Here is a 27,778-nt window from a genome sequence, read left to right on the forward strand (position 1 = left end):
TGACTATTAAGGAAAAACTCAAGATGCTTAATAAAGTTACACTTAATGAAACAATACAAATTAAATTTTAATTATATAATACATCAGATATAAGCTATTTAAAATATATTTACATTTAGCAATTCAAAATAAATTTCCTCCTAATAAAATATCATTCAGATCCATCCAAATTTATGTCAGATAAAGAGAAAGTACTAGAAGCACTGGAAATTTTTTTTTTCCCATTTGATTTTTAGATTTTCTTGAGTGGCTAAATGGATTTTTGTAAAATTTTATATATGTGATGGGTTTGGACAAAAGAAAATTATAGCACAGGATTCATTTCTTTCTTGACTTAAATTTCACTGATTCAAAGGTTTACATATTTCTTGGGTTTACTGCAATACTAATTTCCACCTTCATTTAAATGAATTACAGACTCTTACAAACTAACAGAATCTTACTTACATTTGATTAATATGGGAGTTATAATTCTCATAACACTTGGCTAATTTATCAGCTAAATTTTAATAACAGAGAGCTGTAATAAGAATCTACTACTAAAGTTAAATTCCCACTACAGCAACACATCGTTCTTAGAGAGTATTAGTTATAAATATAAAATACACTTTGTATATACCCATTTACATTACTAAGAGTGTAGTTCAGCTGCTATTTGCTAAAATATAATACAGTAAAATCTCACTGATTTAAGGAAAAAACCTCACTCAATTAAGTCAAGGAAAGAAAGGTCTTCTTTGATACAAACGCTTTCTTTTCTAGTCCTCTGTAAATGGAAGACTATTCAATTCTTATTTTATACTTTGAAAAACTCTTTCGTTGTTGACGAAATGTTTCTATATTTGTTTTACAATCACTTTCTTCTCAAAGCAAGAGATGTGTGTGTACGTATGTGCACACACATGCACATGTAAATGAACTGAGAAATCAAGTCCAGGTTTCAAGTGTAGCTCTGAGTAAATAAAGAAAGAAAGAAAGAAAGAAAGAAGCTGAGTGCTGCTGATTTCCATGTTTCCGTACCTAGTTTTGCCATTCATTTCTATTTCAATCAATTTCAACCCAACAGATACTTCTGGATATTTATATATTTGTAATGTGCTACGCCAAGTGCTGAGATACAAAAAGGAAAGGAGGAAGGAAAAATGGAAAAGAAAGGAAGAAAAATAAAACTCACAGTTCCTGCCCTTATGAAGTTTATAATCTTGTAGAAGATGCAACTATGTACAGCTAAGTAGTAGAAAACACAGACATTTATATATACCATAAAGAAGAACAGTATGTGGGAACATAGGAAAGGGACAGGGGATGCAGATCCTGACTGAAGTGGGGAGTGGAAGATATGAGAAGGTTTCTGTGAGTAAGTGACACTTGGGTTGGTTTTAAAGGCCCTTGGTAGAAGGTAGCTAAGGCCTTCCAGATAAAGGATGCAACATATCACACAGCCATAAGATGTACAAGTGCCTAGTACATCTGGGAAAACAACTTGTAGTGTGATATAACTATCAGACATCTATGTAAAGGAGAAGAGCTGAAAATGAAGCCAGGAAGTGAGACAAGAGCCAGATTATCAAAAAAACCCTGAATGCCATTAAAGAGTAGGCAGTCAGAAGAAGTCCCTGATGGAAGATCTAAATAGACATTTCTCCAAAGGGAACATACAGATGACCAAAAAGCACATGAAAAGATGCTCAACATCACTAATTATTAGAGAAATGCAAATCAAAACTACAATGAGCTTATCACCTCACACTGGTCAGAATGACCATCATCAAAAAATCTACAACTAATAAACGCTAGGGAGGGTATGGAGAAAAGGGAACCCCCCTACACTGTTGGTGGGAATGTAAACTGGCACAGCCACTATGGAGAACAGTAATGGAGGTTCCTTAAAAAACTAAAAATAGAGCTACCATATGATCCAGCAATCCCACTCCTGGGCATATATCGGGAGAAAACCATAATCTGAAAAGATACATGTAAGCCAATGTTCATTGCAGCTCCATTTACAATAGCCAGGACATGGAAGCAACCTAAATGTCCACCAATGGATGAATGGATAAAGATGTGGTACATATATACAACACAATATTACTCAGCCATAAAAAAGAACAAAATAGGGCTTCCCTGGTGGCGCAGTGGTTGAGAGTCCGCCTGCCGATGCAGGGGACACGGGTTCGTGCCCTGGTCCGGGAAGATCCCACATGCCGCGGAGCGGCTGGGCCCGTGAGCCATGGCCGCTAAGCCTGCGTGTCCGGAGCCTGTGCTCCGCAACGGGAGAGGCCACAACAGTGAGAGGCCCGCGTACCGCAAAAAAAAAAAAAAAAAAGAACAAAATAACGCCATTTACAGGGACATGGATGGACCCAGAGATTGTCATACTGAGTGAAGTAAGTCAGAGAAAGACAAATATCATATGATATCGCTTATATGTGGAATCTAAAAAAGTGGTACAAATGAGCTTATTTACAAAACAGAAATAGAGTCACAGATGTAGAAAACAAACTTACGGTTACCAAAGGGGAAGAGGAAAGGGAGGGATAAATTGGGAGACTGGGATTGACATATACACACTACTATATATAAAATAGATAACTAACAAGGACCTACTGTATAGCACAGGGACCTCTACTCAGTACTCTGTAATGACCTATATGGGAAAACAATCTAAAAAAGAGTAGAGACATGTATATGTATAACTGATTCACTTTGCTGTATAGCAGAAACTAATACACCACTGTAAATCAACAAAAAAAATTAATTAAAAAAAAAAGAAGAAGGCCCTGAAAAACTTTGAGCCTACGTATGAAATATCTAGGTACAGGATATCTGAAATATTGAATTGCCAATTCTGTTCTCAAACACTTCCACTTTGATATCACCCACATCTGAAAATCTGTCTTTCCACTTTACATCAATAGTACCAAAACATTTCTATTCCTCCCCCACTACACTGTCAATAAATATTTTTAAATAATCCGCTGTGTGTGTTTTCTTGACGTTCAAAGACTGAAAGCTCTCTAGAGCAAGAACAGTATCTAGTGGTTTTTCTAAAATTGAATCTTACCTTAGTGATCACAGCAGACACTGGAAAATGTTGAATAATGATAAACAAAACACATGAGATACAACTTATGACTTAGATTACTTTCCTATTTTGATAATTTACCCATTGGTACGCTTCTTGAAGTTTAAATACTTCCTGCTTTTTAAGTTTTTACGTAAATTGTCAACCAGGATTTAAATTAAACTATAAGGACTTCTTTATCCCTCTGACCTCGTCAGTGCATTGCACAGGATGGTATGGAGCCAGTCTGAGACTCACAGCAGGACGTGTATCTAGGCCACAACACAAGAGCCACCACCATCAGTCTGGTCCTAGAGAAATCCCCTGTCCCACAACTATGGAAGTTTTAATTAATTTATTTACCTATCTATCTATTTATTTATTTATGGCTGCAATTGGGTCTTCGTTGCTGCACGCGGGCTTTCTCTAGTTGCGAGTAGCGTGGGCTACTCTTCGTTGCGGTGCAAGGGTTTCCCACTGTGGTGGCTTCTCTTGTTGAGGAGCACGGGCTCTAGGTGCACGGGCTTCAGTAGCTGTAGCTTCAGTAGTTGTAGCTTCTGAAGTAGTTGGGCATGCAGGCTTCAGTAGTTGTAGCTCACGGGCTCTAGAGCGCAGGCTCAGTAATTGTGGCGCTTGGGCTTAGCGGCTCTGCAGCATGTGGGATCTTCCCAGACCAGGGCTCGAACCCAGGTATCCTGCATTGGCAGGTGGATTCTTAACCACTGTGCCACCAGGGAAGCCCAACCATGGAAGTTTGAGATGAGTTTATCAAGTCCCACAAACTCTACCTCCAAATATCCTCAAAATGTCATCTCCGTTCTGCCTAGAACCACCTTGTTTAGTCATTCTGACATTTTGTACCTGGGCTATTACATCAGCCTCTAATTTATCTCCCTGGTTTCAATCTCTGTACTGTGGCCAGAATGACTGTTCTAACACACAAATCCCTTCCCTTTCCATCAGCTTAAAATCCTCCAGTGCCTCCCTAATAGTAAGAGCACACGACGTCCAAATTTCTTACCACAGCATATAAGACCTTTTAACAAGTAATTTAACAAGCATATGAGGCTAACATTTCAACTTTTCTCCTGCCATTCATTCACTCAACAAATATTTCCTGGGACTTCCCTGGTGGCGCAGTGGTTAAGAATCCGCCTGCCAATGCAGGGTACCTGGGTTTGAGCCCTGGTCCGGGAAGATCCCACATGCTGCGGAGCAACTAAGCCCGTGTGCCACAACTACTGAGCCTGAGCTCTAGAGCCCATGAGCCACAACTACTGAGCCCACATGTCACAACTACTGAAGCCTGCACGCCCAGAGCCTGTGCTCCATGACAAGAGAAGCCACTGCAATGAGTAGCCCCCGCTCACTGCCACTAGAGAAAGCCTGCACGCAGCACTGAAGACCCAACACAGCCATTAATTAATTAATTAATTAATTTAAAACAAAACCAAAAAGAAAAAAGCAAACAAAAAAACACAGATATTTCCTGACTACCTGCTACATGTCATGAACTACTGTAGACACTTGGGGGTATGCGTGTGTGTATCAGTGAACAAAGTAGGTGCACATACAGACAAAACAAAACAAAAAACAAACTATGGGAGCTTAAACTGCACTAGGGCAAAGCTGGTAATAAATATAGTAAATAAATTACATTAGGTGATATGTGCTATTGAAAAAAATACAAGCATAGAAGGAAATAAGGTGGTCAGGGTATGCCTTATTGAAAAAGTAGAATGTGAGAAGAGACTTGAAAGAGGCGAGGAGGTGAGCCATGCAGCTATCTGGAGAAAGTGTGTCCAGGTAGGAAAGAACATCCAGTGCAAAGACCCTCATATGGAAGTGTGCCTGTGGTCGTGGACTGTTACGAGATCAGTGTGGATGGAGCAGAGTGAGTGAGGGGGAGGGAAGCAGGAGATTCGAATGGGGAGAAGGGGAAGAGAATGGTAGGGAGATCATGTAGGTTCCTGTATACAATTATTAAGGACTTGGATTTTATTCTGAGTAATACAGGAAGCACTGAAAGTGACCTGTGAGCAGAGGAACAGCACAACTTGACAGGTTTTAAAAGAACTGCTCTGGCTACTGTGCTGACAATAGACTCCAGTGGGGCAAGGGTGGAAGCAGGAACTCTGCTAGGAGGCTACCGCCGTGATCCAGGTGAGAAACAACGGCAGATCATGTGGGTGGTGAGAAATGGTCAGACTGCAGATGTATAATATTTTGAAGGTACAGTCAGGAAGATTTTTCTGACACACTGGATGTGGGGTGTGAGAGAGGAGTCAAGAATGCAACCAAGGTTTATGGGTTGAGAAAAATGGGAGGACAGAGTTGGCATGAGCTCAGATGAGAACGAATGCTGGTGGAGCAGGTTTGAGGGGCAAGACTGGGAGTTCAGTTTTTGACATATTTGAAATGTCTACTGGACATCCAACCAGGCTTTTGGATATTTAAGTTCAGAGTTCAAAAAAGGGCTGGAGCTTCTGCTTGTTCTGCCCCAAACAAACCCTGCATTCCAGGCTTGCAGAACTACATACAGGACCCTGATGTCTTCCCCGGGTCTCTGTACCTACATGTCTCTCTGTGTAGAAAGTGTTCTTACTCATGTCTTTTTCCACTTGGTCAAAAAAAATCTCAGCCTTCAAGACTTATGTCATATAGCATCTATTTTATGAAACTCACATAATTATCATCTCCTGAATCACCCTGTTTCCTCAAGCCACTGAAGTAACTGAAATATATAATGGCTGGTCTTTTAGCATACTCCAAAAGGCTAAACAATTTTAATGTCTTTTTTGGTAAGGAAAAGGCAGCCATTTCATAAACACAGCAGGTGACTTGCCTGATCTCATCATCAGAAAATTTTAGAAACTTTTAAAGAAAATTAAGACCACAGAAAAATACCTTAGCAAGCAGCTGAGTAATCAGATTTTGCATTTTCCAATTTCAGTAGTTACTTGAAGAAAAATTCTCAAAAAGACTTGTATTATATAATAAACTTTATAGGCCAAAAACAAAAGAGAAACAACTGCCTGTGTTCCAAAGTTATTTACTGTTATAGCTGGGAGTCCGCCTGCCGATGCAGGGGACGTGGGTTCTTGCCCTGGTCCGGGAGGATCCACATGCCGCGGAGTGGCTGGGCCCGTGAGCCATGGCCGCTGAGCCTGTGCGTCCGGAGCCTGTGCTCCGCAACGGGAGAGGCCACAGCAGTGAGGAGCCCGCGTATCGCCAAAAAAAAAAAAAAAAAAAAAAAGTTTTCATTTTGATTGTCCTCCTTTTACTTGCCCTGGGGAGGCACTGAAATTAGAGGAATTATTGGACAAAGCCAGTCTCTCTGTTTCATTCCCAGGAGACAGACTTCCAATCTAATGGAGAAAAGGGGAAACATTTTTAAACTATGAAACGGAGAGCTGATCCAGCTCAGCCAGTTTGGATATCCATAGGGGCTGCTGCGGTCACTTGAAGTGTCCTCCCAACTACCAGGTCTGAGCAGCTACAATCGTCTAAAATATACGTTCCATGAGGGTAGAGGTTTTTATTTGTTTTGTTCACTACTATTTCACATAGTAAGTGCTGGGTAAATGAAAAAATGTGTAATTCTAAACTACATGGGGTTGAAATACATTCAATATAAACTATAAAGCAAGTACAATAAATACATTTCTTCTGGGTTTAAAAAACTGTAGACTCTTTGAAAGTCACAAGGTTTGAAGTATCAAGAATTCACAATCATAATCTTTAAATATTAATTACAAAATGTTAACCACGTACTAAAGTGGGGAGGAGGGACCCTAAAGCAAAATCTCTAACAAAGTAATAAGTTTCTAAAAAGTTCTTTGTAGATTAAGAGAAAAGGATGGTATTCTAGCAACTAACTATACTTGCTTTTTTTTTTTTTTTTTTTTTTTTATTTATTTATTTTTGGCTGCATTGGGTCCTCGTTGCTGCACGTGGGCTTTCTCTAGTTACCGCGAGCAGGGCTACTCTTGGTTTCAGGGCGTGGGCTTCTCACTGGGTTGGCTTCTCTTGTTGCGGAGCACGGGCTCTAGGCGCACAAGCTTCAGTGGTTGTGGCACACGGGCTCAGTAGTTATGGCTCACAGGCTCTAGAGTGCAGGCTCAGTAGTTGTGGCTTATGGGCTTAGTTGCTTCGCGGCATGTGGGATCTTCCCGGACCAGGGCTCGAACCCGTGCCCCCTGCTTTGGCAGGCGGACTCTTAACCACTGTGCCACCAGGGAAGCCCTATACTTGCTTTTTAATGTATAGTATTTTAGATACATATTCATCATGGGAAAATTATAGCCCTTGAAAATAAAATAGTACAAAGATCTTATTACATGTCTTTGGAGAATCAAGATTTTATAAGGACAACTAGAAAAAGACATTTAAAAATTTTGAGTCCAGGTTATATTAACACAATAGCTTAATATACCCCAAATTAACAGCCCAGGTTCTGAAAGTTCTTTTGCCAAAGAAACTCTTACTTGAGTTTTTAAAAAACTGAGGTATAACTGACATACATTATATTAGTTTCAGGTGTACAAGAAAACAATTCAATAGCTGTATACATTGGGAAATGATCACCACAATAAGTCTAGTTAACTTCCACCAGCATAGGTAGTTAAAAACTTTTTTTTGTCTTGGGATGAGAACTTTCAGGATGTATTCTCTCAGCAACTTTCAAATGTGCAATAAAGTATTATTAACTACAGTAACCATGTTGCACATGACATCCTCATGACATTTACTTTATAACTGGAAGTTTGTTCTTACTTGGTTTTAAAACCAAACAACCTTTGAAGAAAACACTTTCAACAATAACCATAGTTTTCATGCAGTCTATAGACAATCTAATATATGTATTTCAATCCCAAAAAAGAAATATCAGGTATTATTTTAAAGTTAAAAAACACCAACCTCTTTAATCTCATGTAGTTTTCACTGGCAGCAGGTCGGCATTCAGCTCTTTGTACCACTATTCCTTCCAGTGAAAGCTTATCTTGAATGGAAAGACAAAAATTAACAAATGTATTGAGAAACAACATTGAACATGTTCAAGACTGTATTTTGACATACTAACCAAGGTAACAGTGATTACAATCAAATATAGTTAATAATAAAAATCAAGGAAAGAAAAGGAATATTTTTAAGTTTACAGTAATATCATTGGTCAGAATACAGAAAAACTTCATTCTTGGCTAGTAAAAAACTGGGCTCCTGTCAGGTTTATTTATTGGGCTGCTGCAGCCCCTTGCCAATAACAGCTTTTATACACTTAGCTCTTCCTAAAGAGAGTGGCTTAAAAGGGCATAAAAATCAAGTAAAAATTTGAAGGGTGTGGCAGCTATATCATCTTTGGCAGAGAAGTAAGTTCTGAAAACACAGCTAGCCTAAAGCACTAAATCAAAAATTCATACACACACATATATGCATGCATGGGCACACACACATATATGTGCAAAAAAGAAAATTCTAGAATAAACGGTGACTGGAACAGCTAGCTTAGAAAACACTGTGAAACTAGGCAGGTCCTTGGTTGGGTTATACTGTGTACCAGTTCTGCCTGCCAGTTGCTCTGACTTCTATTTTCCAGCAAAATGATTAATATGGATGTGTCTAAACTAGAGCTTTAACTGCTATGAATATCTGTCCAAACAGAGGGGCAATTTTTCCCACCATTAGTAAGAATTCTTATGGTGACCCTGACACAAAATTCAAGAGAAAACAAAAGTTAGCACCTACTGCATACCTACTAGGCACCAAGTCACTTTAAGACCTCATCTTATTTGTTAATGCATGTATGACTGACCCACGATGGTACCTGCTTTACTGCAGTCTGGATATGTACGACTATGGTTAGGAATAGTTATGGTTCAGTCGTATCTCCAGGAGAGATCACCCAGGTTTCTGGAAGAGATTCAGGAACTCCTCTGGCTCATCAGCAATGCATTTATGATCCATCTTTTCAGGGTGAATGACCTCATGCATTCCACAAACATTAACTAAATGCCTACGATGTGAAGGGAACCATCTAGGCACTGCAGAATCGAAGATGACTGAAATACAGTACTGTCTTCAAGAAGCATACAGTTCACTGGAGGAACAGATAAGTTGACCAAAACATAGAATGCAGATAGAACCATGCCCACATGATTTATGTTAGAAAATTTTTCTTATGGTGACCATTCTCGATTTTGCCTCCAAAATCTAGAAACTCCTTATTATAGCCCCTAAGTACTAATACACACAGTAACTCAATAGTTCAATGTAACATATGCAACAAACCTCAAGTAGAGGCTGACAGATGACTGAAAAGAGCAATGATGAGAAGCACGTCTACCTTACACCAAAATATGCCAGGAAGGAAATAATAAGAAGGCCGCAATTATTTTATATTAAATTTAAGTTTAAATATCTAAAAGCAGTTTCCTCTTATTAATGAATTTAATAAGATTAAAATTTGAATTTTCTTAAAGCAAAAACAAATATTATATTTGAGCGCGCCTCTCCACTGAAGCTGACAGTTGTATCTAGAAAAACTCTTGCCATACCAATAACAAGATTTGGGAAAGATTCCAATCTATAGTGTCTTAAATGCATGAGAAAAGTTCACTTTTATTTTTTTTTGCGGTACGCAGGCCTCTCACTGCTGTGGCCTCTCCCACTGCGGAGCACAGGCTCCGGACACGCAGGCTCAGCGGCCATGGCTCACGGGCCAAGCCGCTCCGCGGCATGTGGGATCTTCCCGGACCAGGGCACGAACCTGTGTCCCCTGCATCGGCAGGCGGACTCTCAACCACTGCGCCACCAGGGAAGCCCTAAAAGTTCACTTTTTAAACATAAATTAATCCCTTTTAAAAAACAAAATAGATCTGGAATACTGTCTCTGAAAATAATTTAGTTACATATCCAGGTGTTTACTAATGCTGAATACTAAAAAGCTACCTTTCAATACCACCTGTGAATGTTCCCCACTTATTTATCTGTACCTACTCCTGGTGGACAGGATGAGTTTAATTTCTAGTTAAAGGTTTCTGCTGTCATCCTTCTACACATAATACCTGAAAGGGTTAAAAGCATCCAAAGCACCTGCCCACTTCAACTTGGCCACCACTCATCACTCTTCTTCAATCAAGGTCACTCACACAAAGCAGTAAAATTCACTTCCCCAAACCATGATTTTCTGCCCATCATATCCCCTTTTCAAATCTAAAATAGCCTTCAAATGCTTCTCAAATAAAAGGAAAAGTCTTCATCAGCAGCAATGAAAACTTCTACCAATTGGCTGCTCTTAAATAACCCCACATCTCTGTTAACTCTTTGATGTTCCCGCTCTCTTCCTAAATAAGTTTTTTAAAAACCAATTTACTTATAATACAGCCCCCTAAGCAAGATTTAAAGGTGTCACACACTTTTTAAAGCCTCACAGGAACATGTTTTCATATTCTTTCCACTAAACCATGCTTCTCTTCTTTTCCAAAACACTGCTTAAGATTTCAGCAGAAAGCTATTAAACATCGCATTTTAAGGCATTTGAAAGCACCCACTTGCACACCACTGCTGTTAATTACAGATCATATTCATTAATACAGGAATCGTGACTTAAAACTACTTCGTTGGCCCAGTTTGAAAGACTGTAAATACTTGAAAAATAATCTTTTTATTGCTCATATATTTATGAAATATTTACTAAGTGCCTTTATGTAAAAGATAATGCAAAAACACATCAGGAATAACAAAGATAAATGAAACTTGGCTCCTGCCCTCAAGCAGTAGAGACTAGAGCAGCCATTCACAAACGTGTGGCGTATATGCCTGAAAAGTAGTGAGGAACCCCAAAGAACCTTTTATGTGGGTTTACTACTGATATTGATTACACTAGAAACTAAAACTGAAAAATGTTTAGAAAATCAGAGTGAAAAAGGCAAAAAGGCTTGGTATTATTATAAAAATAGTTTTGATTTCACAGGCCCCTTGAAAGGGTCTCCAGGACCCCTCTACCCAGTGGTTTCCAGATCACATTTTGGGAGCCTCTGGTCTAGTAGGATGATGAGATAGATATATAAATCACTTTAACACACTAGAAGCACTTTTGGTAGACCTCCACTTAACCCACTTCTAGATTACCAAGGCTCTCAGTTCCCCTCTTAACTACGGTGACAGATGCCCACAGCTCACTATACACTAGTGGGTAGTAGGTTAATCTCTACTACTCCCACACACTTCTGCTCAAACTATGCGGAACTTGTTTATGCTAGTTTTACTCTGTTAGTAATTATGCAATTTGATTATACATTACATAATCTCATTAATTAAGAGTATGGGGGAGGGAGATGTTTCTACAAAAACTAGGTTTAATGCTTTGTAAGATGTGATATAAAGATAAGTTGCTAAAAATCTGTCAAATTAGGTACTGGAGAGACAACTAGAGATTAGAAGAGAAACACAAAAGTCTAGAAGGATTCTGCATTCATATTGTTTCACAGTGTCTACGTTTTTGCTCCTTTTTAAAGAAACCAAAACTCAAAATCTAAACTAAATTATGGGTTTGCTTTTCACAGGAAAGAGAAATCAGATGCTCAATCAGCACCCTATACTGAAAGCAAAGGCCTGTGCTACATGTACACTGGTGACTAAATGTACATTTGTGGGTCTTAAAATGTTTAAGGCAGTAGGAATATATACTATTATCATTTTTATGATTCCCTATCTTTTAATTTAACTACTGGGAGGACTACTGGTCCTTCCATAAAGGCTGTGGGATCCACTGTACTACGCAGAATTTGCCATGGTTTATGAGGGTTATAATCTAATGACAGAGACACAGAGTACTGGGATTAAAACACATACACACAAAGAGAATATGTCTAGCTGGGGATTAAGAAGAGCTTTGATAGAGAAAGCAATGTTTGTGCTGGACCTGGAAAAATGGGTAGGATTTAGAGTGGGAGGTGAAGCAGAAGGGCACCGAAGGTGGTGTGAACAGCATGAGCAATGGCTTTTGTATCTTCTCTGTTTCTCTGTCTGTCTGTCTCTCTCAGAATTTTAAACTAAGGGACCCATACCAGAGTCACTCCACCTCAGAAATCTCTAGAAGGACATGGTCACAACAGCACTCTGAAGAGAAGCCACATAGGCTCATCCTACTGAAAGCCCAGCCATGGCTTGGTTCCTATCTTTCCCTAGGCTTGGCCGCTCGTTCAACTCTTCTTTAGATTCTGGGAACTATTCCAGGATCTTTTTCTAAATTTTCTCACCTCCCCCGCTTTTGGGGCTAGACTGGTTTGCTTATTGGTTTCTGCTACTTGTAACCCAAAGAATCTTCATGACTATGAACATACACCTTTGGTGATGGTATTTTATTGATCTATATCCTGCCACCTAGTTTCAGAAAACAATTGAGAGAAAGTTTTAAAGGGTAAGTTACACAAAGTTCATCCTATAACAAGAATGGAAGTGTTCTAGTTCTGATTCTGTCTCTAAACAGCGGTGTTACTTTGGAGAAGTTACTTTACATCTCTGGGCCTCAGCATCTATACGTATAATAAAGTCACCGGGATCTCTGAGATCTCCTCCAATTCTCTCTCACTAAAATAAACAAAACAAAACTGGCCTTCCCCTCCAACTGAGGATGTTTTATTATTTCATTAGTATTTATTCTGTCTGTCCTAATACTTTCTAAAAGACCTAGATATAATTAAATTTTCTTTGAGTAGAAATTAGAGGAAAACTGTTTCTTGGAATGACAATGAGAAAATGTTGAGAAGCTGTCGAAGACTTGAAAATATACAAACTTCTGTTCTAAGCTGGACCTTCCAACATACTCTATGTTGAGGAACCCAAGAGAAACAACCGACTGGCATTTTTTACAAGTTAAGGGCCTGGCTAGTTTGAAAGTTAAAGTGGAAGTAAGCAGGAAGGGTGTCTATGAGCACTGACATGTCAGTAATGAGAAGTAATGTGTTAAGAAGATGGTGGGCATCAGGAAGTTACAGGCGTTCGTTTCCACAAGACCACTCAATCCAGTTCAACGTGGAGGCCTTTAAGAGCACTTCCAACTCAAGTTAAAAAGGTTAGAACCAAGATTTTGGACTGATCCTTGAGATTTGAAGCTACCTTCCTGATTCTTCCTTACATCACACCTGTGTCTACCCTCGCTGGAAAAGGACTAAAGAAATAATATTTCAACAGAGCAAGAGCATTTAAAAGATAAACCATTTTTAGGGCTTCCCTGGTGGCGCAGTGGTTGAGAGTCCGCCTGGCGATGCAGGGGACACAGGTTCGAGCCCTGGTCCGGGAAGATCCCACATGCCTCAGAGTGGCTGGGCCCGTGAGCCATGGCCGCTGAGCCTGTGCGTCCGGAGCCTGTGCTCCGCAACGGGAGAGGCCACAACAGTGAGAGGCCCGCGTATCACACACAAAAAAAGATAAACCATTTTTAATATTCCTACCAGTCTCCACTGTTCTCATTTAAAATCTTTTCCTAGCAGTTTCTGCCTGTGGTTCACAAGGCAAGGCCTATTAATACATGCTACATGGCATCTTAACAAACCAGTTGGGCAAAGTTGCAGTCCCTATGTTATTAAGAAGATGTTTCTTACTGTATTCAAATTTGTCAATTGATGTTCTGATCTCTGTCTAATACTCAGGGATTTTAGGAATAAAAGATCATGCTCAGATATCAGTAAACCTACAGAGTCAGCATTTGATTAATTACCTCAAAAGCAACAAAATGAGCAGCCATATAAGTACTCCCCAAAATTATCTGTTTATGCAATATGTTTTCTTATAATGATATTCAAATTACAAACATGCCTAAATAGCTAGGAATTCCCAATTTTAAACCAAATACTGAAACCATAATTTGAGGACTAGACTTAGGATTAGAAAACATCTCGGCTTCCTCACTCCTACTACTGCTCTTCAACTTTTCCCCTGTGGACTGGGAGAAAGAAGGTTTACGTACATTCCTGTACAAGGGATGTTGTCATGCTCATCAAAGAGTACCTGTGAATGACAAGACTGGCTGTCTGGAAGTTGAAGAGTGGTTACGTCAGGTACAAAATCAAAGATGGAGGCCTTAAACGTACAAAGGAGTTTGGATTGTTCTATGAGTCTACAGAAGCCATGACAAACATTTCGTCAAAGAAATAACTTAGAGAACGACATTTTAAAAACAAACATTTGTATGTTTTACTGTTTACAAGGCAAGTTCACAAGTTATCATTCCTCCTATACTTCACAGTAGTCTCCTTTCTGCTTGTTATATATAATTAATCAATAAAAATCCTCAAATACAGATGTGGGCATAATGTTGTAATGCTATATAAACAGACATAATCCCTAATCTAAAAGTTGCTTTCATGAATAAGAGGTTGGCTCTATCTCTCCACACCAGCTTTCTAGTTCCCAGTTCCCTCTTCCTCTTTCTCCTCTTGCCCTTCCAGTCCTCTAACTCTGAGTCCCCAGAACCAGCCTCTGGCCCCATAGATGTATGGCCGCCCCACTGCAGGACCTCTGGTTTGCTGGCAGCTGTGTCTCAGAAAAAGCTGTCTTCAGCAAGGCAGAAGCAGTTCCCTGCTGGTATTCCCAGAGTCTGGTGGAACGCCTAACACATACCGTGTGGCTGACAGGGTCTTGGTGCTCCAGCCAGGTGTCAGGCCTGAGCCTCTGAGGTGGGAGAGCCAAGTTCAGGACACTGGTACACCACAGACCGCCCTGGTAGTATCAATCGGTGAGAGCTCTCCAAGAGATCTCCATCTCAACGCTAAGACCCAGCTCCACTCAACGACCAGCAAGCTCCAGTGCTGGACACCCCATGCCAAACAACTACCAAGACAGGAACACAACCCCACCCATTAGCAGAGAGGCTGCCTAAAATCATAATAAGTTGACAGAAACCCCAAAACACACCACCAGACGCGGTCCTGCCCATCAGAAAGACAAGATCTAGCCTCATCCACCAGAACACAGGCACCAGTCCCCTCCACCAGGAAGCATACAAAACCCACTGAACCAACCTTACCCACTGGGGCAGACACCAAAAACAACAGGAACTATGAACCTTCAGCCTCTGAAAAGGAGATGCCAAACACAGTAAGTTAAACAAAATGAGAAGACAGAGGAATACAAAGCAGATGAAGGAGCAAGGTAAAAACCCACCAGGTCAAACAAATGAAGAGGAAATAGGCAGTCTACCTGAAAAAGAATTCAGAGTAATGATACTAAAGATGATCCAAAATCTTGGAAACAGAATGGAGACAATACAAGAAATGCTTAACAAGGACCTAGAAGAACTAAAGAGCAAGCAAACCATGATGAACAAAACAATAAATGAAATTAAAAATTCTCTAGAAGGAATCAATAGCAGAATATCTGAGGCAGAAGAATGGATAAGTGACCTGGAAGATAAACAGTGGAAATAATTACTGCAGAGCAGAATAAAGAAAAAAGAATGAAAAGAATTGAGGACAGTCTCGGAGACCTCTGGGACAACATTAAATGCACCAACATTTGAATTATAGGGATCCCAGAAGAAGAAGAGAAAAAGAAAGGGACTGAGAAAATATTTGAAGAGATTATAGTTGAAAACTTCCCTAATATGGGAAAGGAAATAGTCAATTAAGTCCAGGAAGCACAGAGAGTCCCATACAGGATACATCCAAGGAGAAACATGCCAAGACACATATGCATCAAACTATCAAAAATTAAATACAAAGAAAAAATATTAAAAGCAGCAAGGGAAAAGAAACAAATAACATACAAGGGAATCCCCATAAGGTCAACAGCTGATCTTTCAGCAGAAACTATGCAAGCCAGAAGGGTGTGGCAGGACATATTTCAAGGGATGAAAGGGAAAAACCTACAACAAAGATTACCCAGAAAGGATCTCATTCAGATTCGGCACGGAAATTAAAACCTTTACAGACAAGCGAAAGCTAAGAGAATCCAGCACCACCAAACCAGCTTAACAACAAATGCTAAAGAACTTCTCCAGGCAGGAAACACAAGAGAAGGAAAAGACCTACAATAACAAACCCAAAACAATTAAGAAAATGGTAATAGGAACATATATCGATAATTACCTTAAATGTAAATGGAATAAATGCTCCAACCAAAAGACATAGACGGGCTGAATGGATACAAAAACAAGACCCATATATATGCTGTCTACAAGACACCCACTTCAGACCTAGGGACACATACAGACTGAAAGTGAGGGGATGGAAAAAGATATTCCATGCAAATAGAAATCAAAAGAAAGCTGGAGTAGCAATTCTCATATCAGACAAAATAGACTTTAAAATAAAGACTATTAAAAGAGACAAAGAAGGACACTATATAATGATCAAGGGATCAATCCAAGAAGAAGATATAAAATTGTAAATATTCATGCACCCAACATAGGAGCACCTCAATACCTAAGGCAAATGCTAACAGCCATAAAAGGGGAAATTGACAGTAACACAATAACAGTAGGGGACTTTAACACCCCACTTTCACCAATGGACAGATAATCCAAAATGAAAATAAGGAAACACAAGCTTTAAATGACACATTAAACAATTTAATTTATATTTATGTTTATAGTATATTCCATCCCAAAACAACAGAATACACTTTCTTCTCAAACGCTCATGGAACATTCTCCAGGACAGATCATATCTTGGGTCACAAATCAAGCCTTGGTAAATTTAAGAAAATTGAAATTGTATCAAGTATCTTTTCTGACCACAATGCTATGAGACTGGATATCAATTACAGGAAAAACAAATACAAACACATGGAGGCTAAACAGTATGCTACTAAATAACCAAGAGATCACTGAAGAAATCAAAGAGGAAATCAAAAAATACCTAGAAACAAATGACAATGAAAATACGATGACCCAAAACCTACGGGATGCAGCAAAAGCAGTTCTAGGAGGGAAGTTTATAGCAATACAATCCTACCTCAAGAAACAAGAAAAATCTCAAATAAACAACCTAACCTTACACCTAAAGCAATGAGAGTAAGAAGAACAACAACAACAAAAAAAAAACCCCAGTTAGTAGAAGGAAAGAAATCATAAATATCAGATCAGAAATAAATGAAAAAGAAGTGAAGGAAATGATAGCAAATATCAATAAAACTAAAAGATGGTTCTTTGAGAAGAAAAACAAAATTGATAAACCATTAGCCAGACTCATCAAGAGAAAAAGGGAGAAGACTCAGATCAATAGAATTAAAAATGAAAAAGGAGAAGTAACAACTGACACTGCAGAAATACAAAGGATCATGAGAGATTACTACAAACAACTATATGCCAATAAAATGGACACCTGGAAGAAAACAACAATTTCTTAGAAAAGCACAACCTTCTGAGACTGAACCACAAAGAAATAGAAAATATAAACAGACCAATCACAAGCACTGAAATTGAGACTGTGCTTTAAAGTCTTCCAGCAAACAAAAGCCCAGGACCAGATGGCTTCACAGGCGAATTCTATCAAACATTTAGAGAAGAGCTGACAGACATCCTTCTCAAACTCTTCCAAAATACAGCAGAGGGAGGAACACTCCCAAACTCATTCTACGAGGCCATCATCACCCTGATACCGAAACCAGACAAAGATGTCACAAAAAAAAGAAAACTATAGGCCAACATCACTGATGAACATAGGTGCAAAAACCCTCAACAAAATACTAGCAAACAGAATCCAACAGCACATTAAAAGGATCATACACCATGATCAAGTGGGATTTATCCCAGGAATGCAAGGATTCTTCAATATATGCAAATCAATCAGTGTGATAAACCATATTAACAAACTGAAGAATAAAAACTATATGATCATCTCAACAGACATATATGACATATATGACAAACCCACAGCCAACATCGTTCTCAACAGTGAAAAACTGAAACCATTTCTACCAAGATCAGGAACAAGACAAAGTTGCCCACTCTCACCACTATTATTCAACATAGTTTGGAAGTTTTAGCCATAGTAATCAGAGAAGAAAAAGAAATAAAAGGAATCCAAATCTGAGAAGAAGAAGTAAAACTGTCACTGTTTGCAGACGACATGATACTATACATAGAGAATCCTAAAGATGCTACCAGAAAACTACTAGAGCTAATCAATGAATCTGGTAAATTAGCAGGACACAAAATTAATGCACAGAAATCTCTTGCATTCCTATACACTAATGGTGAAAAATCTGAAACAGAAATTAAGGAAACACTCCCATTTACCATTGCAACAAAAAGAGTAAAATACCTAGGAATAAACCGACCTAAGGAGACAAAAGACCTATATGCAGAAAACTATAAGACACTGATGAAAGAAATTAAAGATGATACAAACAGATGGAGAGATACACCGTGTTCTTGGATTGGAAGAATCAACATTGTGAAAATGACTATACTACCCAAAGCAATGTACAGATTCAATGCAATCCCTATCAAACTACCATTGGCATTTTCCACACAACTAGAACAAAAAAATTGCACAATCTGTATGGAAGCACAAAAGACCCCGAATAGCCAAAACAATCTTGAGAAAGAAATACGGAGCTGGAAGAATCAGGCTCCTGGACTTCAGACTATACTACAAAGCTACAGTAATCAAGACAGTATGGTACTGCCACAAAAAAACAGAAATATAAATCAATGGAACAGGACAGAAAGCACAGAGATAAACCCATGCACATATGGTCACCTTATGTTTGATAAAGGAGGCAAGAATATAGAATGGAGAAAAGAGCCTCTTCAATAAGTGGTGCTGGGAAAACTGGACAGCTACATGTAAAAGAATGAAATTAGAACACTCCTTAACACCATACACAAAAATAAACTCAAAATGGATTAAAGACCTAAATGTAAGGCCATACACTATAAAACTCTTAGAGGAAAACATAGGCAGAACACTCCATGACATAAATAACAGCAAGATCCTTTTTGACCCACCTCCTAGAGAAATGGAAATAAAAACAAAAATAAATAAATGGGACCTAATGAAACTTAAAAGGTTTTGCACAGCAAAGGAAACCAGAAACAAGACGAAAAGATAACCCTCAGAACAGGAGAAAATATTTGCAAACAAAGCAGCTGGCAAAGGATTAATCTCCAAAATATACAAGCAGCTCATGCAGCTCAATATCAAAAAAACAAACAACCCAATCCAAAAATGGGCAGAAGACCCAGACATTTCTCCAAAGAAGATATACAGACTGCCAACAAATACATGAAAGTATGCTCAACATCATTAATCATTAGAGAAATGCAAGTCAAAACTACAATGAGATATCATCTCACACTGGTCAGAATGGCCATCATCAAAAAATCTACCAACAATGAATGCTGGAGAGGGTGTGGAGAAAAGGGAACCCTCTTGCACTGTTGGTGGGAATGTAAATTGATACAGCCACTATGAAGAACAGTATGAAGGTTCTTTAAAAAACTACAAATAGAACTACCATATGACCCAGCAATCCCACTACTGGGCATATACCCTGAGAAAACCATAATTCAGAAAGAGTCATGTACCGTAATGTTCACTGCAGCACTATTTACAATAGCCAGGACATGGAAGCAACCTAAGTGTCCATCGACAGATGAATGGATAAAGAAGATGTGGCACATATATACAATGGAATATTACTCAGCCATAAAAAGAAATGAAATTGAGTTATTTGTAGTGAGGTGGATGGACCCAAAGTCTGTCATACAGGGTGAAGTAAGTCAGAAAGAGAAAAACAAATACTGTATGCTAACACATATATATGGAATCTAAAAAGAAAAAAAAAAAGCTTCTGAAGAACCTAGGGGCAGAACAGGAATAAAGATGCAGATGTAGAGAATGGACTTGAGGACACAGAGAGTGGGAGGGTAAGCTGGGACGAAGTGAGAGAGTGGCATGGATATATACACACTACCACTCACTTTGTTATACAGCAAAACTTACACACCACTGTAAAGCAATTATACTCCAGTAAAGATGTTAACAAAAAATAGACAAATGTGGGGCTGCCCTGGTGGCGCAGTGCTTGAGAGTCTGCCTGCCGATGCAGGGGACATGGGTTCGTGCCCCGGTCTGGGAAGATCCCACGTGCCGCGGAGCGGCTGGGCCCGTGAGCCATGGCCGCTGAGCCTGCATGTCTGGAACCTGTGCTCCGCAACGGGAGAGGCCACAACAGTGAGAGGCCAGCGTACCGCAAAAAAAAAAAAAAAAAAAGACAAATGGATAAAGAAAAAATAATAAGTTGAATAAAACCCAGAAATAAAATATAGTTTTATTTTTAAAAATGAAGTAATGCTGGGTTGTAATAATAAATGAAAAGGAAAATCATAGTACTGTGATAGTTTGTCTTAGTTAGACCTTCATCAAAGGGTGTGATCCAGCTTCGGCTGTTGCACTTGAAATTAGAGAGAATTCAAAAACAATAGCAAATGTGATTAAATGGACAGAAAAACAAATCCTTCTAGGAAAGATTAAGTCTCCTGGAGAAAAGACTTTTACTATAGTGCTTCATTACAGTTAAATAGTGCCAAACACTGTGCTAGATGTGATGAGGGGTACAAAGGAAGAAAAATAAAGACTCCTGCACTTAGAAAGCCTGTAATATGGTTGAGGGATACAGTATTAATATAGACCATCTGATGACACATTTTTAAATCAACTGAATATGATTCAAGTTTCATTACTTTCATCCTCAATAACTCCTGTTCTCTTCACTATGTTTAGGAATAGTAGTAAAACCACATACTAGTTTAGTTCTTTACAATTTTCAAGACACTTTAATAGTAAGTGATCCTCATAACTACAGAGTAGAAATTATGCCCTCATCATTAAGAACTCCTTTGAGCGCTAAACGGGAGAAGCACTGGTTTGAGAAAAGCATGGGTCGCAAGTACACATTGGGACCCTGCCATTAATGGAGGGGAAAAGCGGGGAGACGCCAGCAGATTCCATCCTGTAAGCTGGTAGGAAGCCTGAAGGCTTGATGGGATTCCAGTGTGATAGGAGGCAAGGACATGCTTCAGGACCCCGGAGGAAGATGGCGGAAGAGTAAGACGCGGAGATCACCTTCCTCCCCACAGATACATCAGAAATTCATCTACACGTGGAACAACTCCTACAGAACACCTACTGAACGCTGACAGAAGACCTCAGACCCCCCAAAAGGCAAGAAGCTCCCCACATACCTGGGTAGGGCAAAAGAAAAAAAGAATAAACAGAGACAATAGGATAGGGACGGGACCTGCACCAGTGGGAGGGAGCCGTGAAGGGGGGAAGGTTTCTACACACTACAAGCCCCTTCGCGGGCGGAGACTGCAGGTGGCGGAGGGGGAAAGCTTCGGAGTAGCGGAGGAGAGCACAGCAACAGGGGTGCGGAGGGCAAAGCGGAGAGATTCTGGCACAGAGGACCGGTGCCCTCAGGCACACACCAGCCCGAGAGGCTTGTCTGCTCGGCCGCCGTGGCGGGCGGGGCTGGGAGCTGAGGCTCGGGTATCGGCTTTCAGTCGGAGCGCAGGGAGAGGACTGGGGCTGGCGGCAGGAAGAGAGCCTGAAGGAGTTAGTGCACCACGGCTAGCCCGGAGGGAGTCCGGGGAAAGGGTCTGGAGCTGCTGAAGAGGCAAGAGACTTTTTTCCCTTTTGTTTCCTGGTGCGCGAGGAGAGGGCATTAAGAGGGCTGCTTGGGGAAGCGCCGGTGACAGGCACGAGCCGCGGGTAAGGCACGGACCTCGGAGACGGGCGTGGGCCGCCGCCGCCGCCGCCGCCCGCCCGCCGCGGCCCGCCGCCGCCGCCGCCGCCGCCGCCGCCGCGGGGCCTGTGTGCGAGCGCGGGTCACTGTCCGCCCCGCCTTCCGGGGGGCCTGTGCACCCCGCCACTGCTGGGGTCCCCGAGACCCGGGGACGGCTTTCCCGGGAAAGCGCACGGAGCGCCACGGGCTGCTGCAACGTCACGCCGGCCTCTGCCGCCGCAGGCCCGCCCCACACTGCGCGCCCCTCCCTCCCCTCTGCCTGAGTGAGCCAGAGCCCCCGAATCAGCGGCTCCTTTAAACCCGTCCTGTCTGAGCGAAGAACGGACGCCCTCCGGCGACCTACGCGCAGAGGCGGGGCCAGGTCCAAGGCTGAGACCCGGGAGCTGTGAGAGCAGAGGCAGGGAAATCTCTCTGTGCAGCCTCGGAGGCAGCGGATTAAAGCTCCACGGTCCATTTGATGTGCCCTGCGTCTGTGGAGTGCATGAATGGACAGCGAATCATCCCAAATTGAGGAAGTGGACTTTGAGGACAAGATTTAAGACTTTCCCCCCTTTTCCTCTTTTTACAACGAATTATTCCAAATTAAGGAGGTGGACTTAGAGAGCAAGATTTCAGACTTCTCGCCCTTTTCCTCTTTTTACAACGAATTATCCCAAATTGAGGAGGTGGACTTGGAGAGCAAGATTTTTGATTTTTCCCCCTGCTCTCTTTTTGTGAATGTGTATGTGTAATCTTCTGTGTAAGATTCTCTCTGTATAGCTTTGCTTCCACCATATGTCTCAGGGTTCTATCGGTCCGGTTTTTTTTTTTTTTTTTTCAATAATTACTTTCTAATTTTAATAACGCTACTATATTTCATACTTTATTCTATTTTACTTTACCTGCTCTTTCTTTTTTTCCTACTCTCCCTTCCTCCCTCCCTCCCTCCGCTCCTCCTTTCCTTCTTTCTTTTTCTTTCCTCCCTCCCACCCTTCTTCTTTCCACTTTCTTTTTCTTTCCTTCCTCCCTCCCTCCTGTCTTTCTTCCTTTCCTTTCTCCCTCCCTCCCTCCTTTCTTTCCATCCTTCCTCCCTCCCTCCCTCCCTCCTTTCTTTCTTCCTTCCTTCCTTCCTTCCTTTCTTCCCTTCTTCCTTTCTTTCCCTCTCTCTTTCTTTCTTCTACTAATTCTTTCTTTCTACTTTTTCTCCCTGTTACTCTGAGCCGGGTGGATGAAAGGCTCTTGGTGCTGCAGCCAGGAGCCAGTGCTGTGCCTCTGAAGTGGGAGAGCCAACTTCAGGACACGGGTCCACAACAGACCTCCCAGCTCCACATAATATCAAGCAGCGAAAATCTCCCAGAGATCTCCATCCCAACACCAGCACCCAGCTTCAGTCAACGACCAGCAAGCTACAGTGCAGGTCACCCTATGCCAAGCAACTAGCAAGGCAGGAACACAACCCCACCCATTAGCAGAGAGGCTACCTAAAAACATAATAAGGCCATAGGCACCCCAAAACACACCACCAGACGTGGACCTGTCCACCAGAAAGACAAGATCGAGCCTCAACCACCAGAGCACAGGAATTAGTCCCCCCCACCAGGAAGCCTACCCAACCTACTGAAACAACCTTAGCCACTGGGGTCAGACACCAAAAACAACGGGAACTACGAATCTGCAGCCGGCAAAAAGGAGACCCCAAACACAGTAACATAAGCAAAATGAGAAGGCAGAAAAACACACAGCAGGTGAAGGAGCAAGATAAACACCTACCAGACCTAACAAATGAAGAGGTAATAGGCAGTCTACCTGAAAAAGAATTCAGAATAATGATAGTAAAGCTGATCCAAGATTCTATTTCCATGATCCATAATCTTGGAAATAGAATAGACAACATGCAAGAAACAGTTAACAAGGACCTAGAAGAACTAAAGATGAATCAAGCATCGATTAAAAACACAATAAATGAAATGAAAAATACTCTAGATGGGATCAATAGCAGAATAACTGAGGCAGAAGAACGGATAAGTGAGGTGGAAGATAAAATAGTGGAAATAACTGATGCAGAGCAAAATAAAGAAAAAAGAATGAAAAGAACAGAGGAGAGTCTCAGAGATCTCTGGGACAACATTAAACGCACCAACATTCGAATTATAGGGGTTCCAGAAGAAGAAGAGAAAAAGAAAGGGACTGAGAAAATATTTGAAGAGATTATAGTTGAAAACTTCCCTAATTTGGGAAAGGAAATAGTTAATCAAGTCCAGGAGGCACAGAGAGTCCCATACAGAATAAATCCAAGGAGAAATACACCAAGACACATATTAATCAAACTGTCAAAAATTAAACACAAAGAAATCATATTAAAAGCAGCAAGGCAAAAACAACAAATAACACACAAGGGAATCCCCATAAGGTTAACAGCTGATCTCTCAGCAGAAACCCTACAAGCCAGAAGGGAGTGGCAGGACATAATTAAAGTGATGAAGGAGAGAAACCTGCAACCTAGATTACTCTACCCAGCAAGGATCTCATTCAGATTTGATGGAGAAATTAAAACCTTTACAGACAAGCAAAAGCTGAGAGAGTTCAGCACCACCAAACCAGCTTTACAACAAATGCTAAAGGAACTTCTCTAGGCAAGAAACACAACAGAAGGAATATACCTACAATAACGAACCCAAAGCAATTAAGGAAATGGGAATAGGAACATACATATCAATAATTACCTTAAATGTAAATGGACTAAATGCTCCCACCAAAAGACACAGAGTGGCTGAATGGATACAAAAACAAGACCCATATATATGCTGTCTACAAGAGACCCACTTCAGACCTAGAGACACATACAGATTGAAAGTAAAGGGATGGAAAAAGATATTCCATGCAAATGGAAATCAAAAGAAAGCTGGAGTAGCAATTCTTATATCAGACAAAATAGACTTTAAAATAAAGACTATTAGAAGAGACAAGGAAGGACACTACATAACGATAAAGGGATCGATCCAAGAAGAAGATATAACAATTGTAAATATTTATGCACCCAACATAGGAGCACCTCAATACATAAGGCAAATACTAACAGCCATAAAAGGGGAAATCGACAGTAACACACTCATAGTAGGGGACTTTAACACCCCACTTTCACCAATGGACAGATCATCCAAAATGAAAATAAATAAGGAAACACAAGCTTTAAATGATACATTAAACGAGATGGACTTAGTTGATATTTATAGGACATTCCATCCAAAAACAACAGAATACACATTTTTCTCAAGTGCTCATGGAACATTCTCCAGGATAGATCATATCTTGGGTCACAAATCAAGCCTCGGTAATTTTAAGAAAATTGAAATTGTATCAAGTATCTTCTCCGACCACAATGCTATGAGACTAGACATCAATTACAGGAAAAGATGTGTAAAAAATACAAACACATGGAGGCTAAACAATACACTACTCAATAACGAAGTGATCACTGAAGAAATCAAAGAGGAAATTAAAAAATACCTAGAAACAAATGACAATGGAGACACGACGACCCAAAACCTATGGGACGCAGCAAAAGCAGTTCTAAGGGGGAAGTTTATAGCAATACAATCCCACCTTAAGAAACAGGAAGCATTTCGAGTAAACAACCTGACCCTGCACCTAAAGCAATTAGAGAAAGAAGAACAAAAATACCCCAAAGCTAGCAGAAGGAAAGAAATCATAAAGATCAGATCAGAAATAAATGAAAAAGAAATGAAGGAAACGATAGCAAAGATCAACCAAACTAAAAGCTGGTTCTTTGAGAAGATAAACAAAATTGACAAACCATTAGCCAGACTCATCAAGAAAAAAAGGGAGAAGACTCAAATCAATAGAATTAGAAATGAAAAAGGAGAAGTAACAACTGACACTGCAGAAATACAAAAGATTATGAGAGATTACTATAAGCAACTCTATTCCAATAAAATGGACAACCTGGAAGAAATGGACACATTCTTAGAAATGCACAACCTGCCAAGACTGACTCAGGAAGAAATAGAAAATATGAATAGACCAATCACAAGCACTGAAATTGAAACTGTGATTAAAAATCTTCCATCAAACAAAAGCCCAGGACCAGATGGCTTCACAGGTGAATTCTATCAAACATTTAGAGAAGAGCTAACACCTATCCTTCTCAAACTCTTCCAAAATATAGCAGAGGGAGGAACACTCCCAAACTCATTCTACGAGGCCGACATCACCTTGATACCAAAACCAGGCAAGGATGTCACAAAGAAAGAAAACTACAGGCCAATATCACTGATGAACATAGATGCAAAAATCCTCAACAAAATACTAGCAAACAGAATCCAACAGCACATTAAAAGGATCATACACCATGATCAAGTGGGGTTTATCCCAGGAATGCAAGGATTCTTCAATATACGCAAATCAATCAATGTAATACACCATATTAACAAGTTGAAGGAGAAAAACCATATGATCATCTCAATAGATGCAGAGAAAGCTTTCGACAAAATTCAACACCCATTTATGATAAAAACCCTGCAGAAAGTAGGTATAGAGGGATCTTTCCTCAACATAATAAAGGCCATATATGACAAACCCACAGCCAACATTGTCCTCAATGGTGAAAAACTGAAACCATTTCCACTAAGATCAGGAACAAGACAAGGCTGCCCACTCTCACCACTCTTATTCAACATAGTTTTGGAAGTTTTAGCCACAGCAATCAGAGAAGAAAAGGAAATAAAAGGAATCCAAATTGGAAAAGAAGAAGTAAAGCTGTCACTGTTTGCAGATGACATGATACTATACATAGAGAATCCTAAAGATGCTACCGAAAAACTACTAGAGCTAATCAATGAATTTGGTAAAGTAGCAGGATATAAAATTAATGTACAGAAATCTCTGGCATTCCTATACACTAATGATGAAAAATCTGAAAATGAAATCAAGAAAACACTCCCATTTACCATTGCAACAAAAAGAATAAAATATCTAGGAATAAACCTACCTAAGGAGACAAAAGACCTGTATGCAGAAAACTATAAGACACTGATGAAAGAAATTAAAGATGATACAAATAGATGGAGAGATATACCATGCTCCTGGATTGGAAGAATCAATATTGTGAAAATGACTCTACTACCGAAAGCAATCTACAGATTCAATGCAATCCCTATCAAACTACCAATGGCATTTTTCACAGAACTAGAACAAAAAATTTCAAAATTTGTTTGGAAAAACAAAAGGCCCCGAATAGCTAAAGCAATCTTGAGAACGAAAAACGGAGCTGGAGGAATCAGGCTCCCTGACTTCAGACTATACTACAAAGCTACAGTAATTAAGACAGTCTGGTACTGGCATAAAAACAGAAAGATAGATCAGTGGATCAGGATAGAAAGCCCAGAGATAAACCCACGCACATATGGCCAACTTATCTTTGATAAAGGAGGCAGGAATGTACAGTGGAGAAAGGACAGCCTCTTCAATAAGTGGTGCTGGGAAAACTGGACAGGGACATGTAAAAGTTTGAGATTAGATCATTCCCTAGCACCATACACAAAAATAAGCTCAAAATGGATTAAAGACTTAAATGTAAGGCCAGAAACTATCAAACTCTTAGAGGAAAACATAGGTAGAACACTCTATGACATAAATCACAGCAAGATCCTTTTGGACCCACCTCCTAGAGAAATGGAAATAAAAACAAAGATAAACAAATGGGACCTAATGAAACTTCAAAGCTTTTGCACAGCAAAGGAAACCATAAAGAAGACCAAAAGACAACCCTCAGAATGGGAGAAAATATTTGCAAATGAAGCAACTGACAAAGGATTAATCTCCAAAATTTATAAACAGCTCATGCAGCTCAATAGCAAAAAAACAGACAACCCAATCCAAAAATGGGCAGAAGACTTAAATAGGCATTTCTCCAAAGAAGATATACAGACTGCCAACAAACACATGAAAGAATGCTCAACATCA

At 40.1% G+C, this 27,778-nt stretch overlaps 1 protein-coding gene across 1 annotated transcript in view; it reads right to left on the reverse strand.

Moving 5' to 3' along the window:
• GTF2F2 (general transcription factor IIF subunit 2) overlaps positions 1-27,778 on the reverse strand; it is a 157,772-nt gene that overhangs the window by 62,902 nt on the left and 67,092 nt on the right. Inside the window, exon 5 of the mRNA XM_081214798.1 lies at positions 7,985-8,066. Coding sequence (XP_081070924.1) covers positions 7,985-8,066 — 82 coding nt within the window. The remainder of the gene's footprint in view (positions 1-7,984; positions 8,067-27,778) is intronic.

The sequence above is a fragment of the Mesoplodon bidens genome (genome assembly GCF_964165515.1).
Source record: "Mesoplodon bidens genome assembly, chromosome: 17".
Lineage (NCBI taxonomy): Eukaryota > Metazoa > Chordata > Mammalia > Artiodactyla > Ziphiidae > Mesoplodon > Mesoplodon bidens.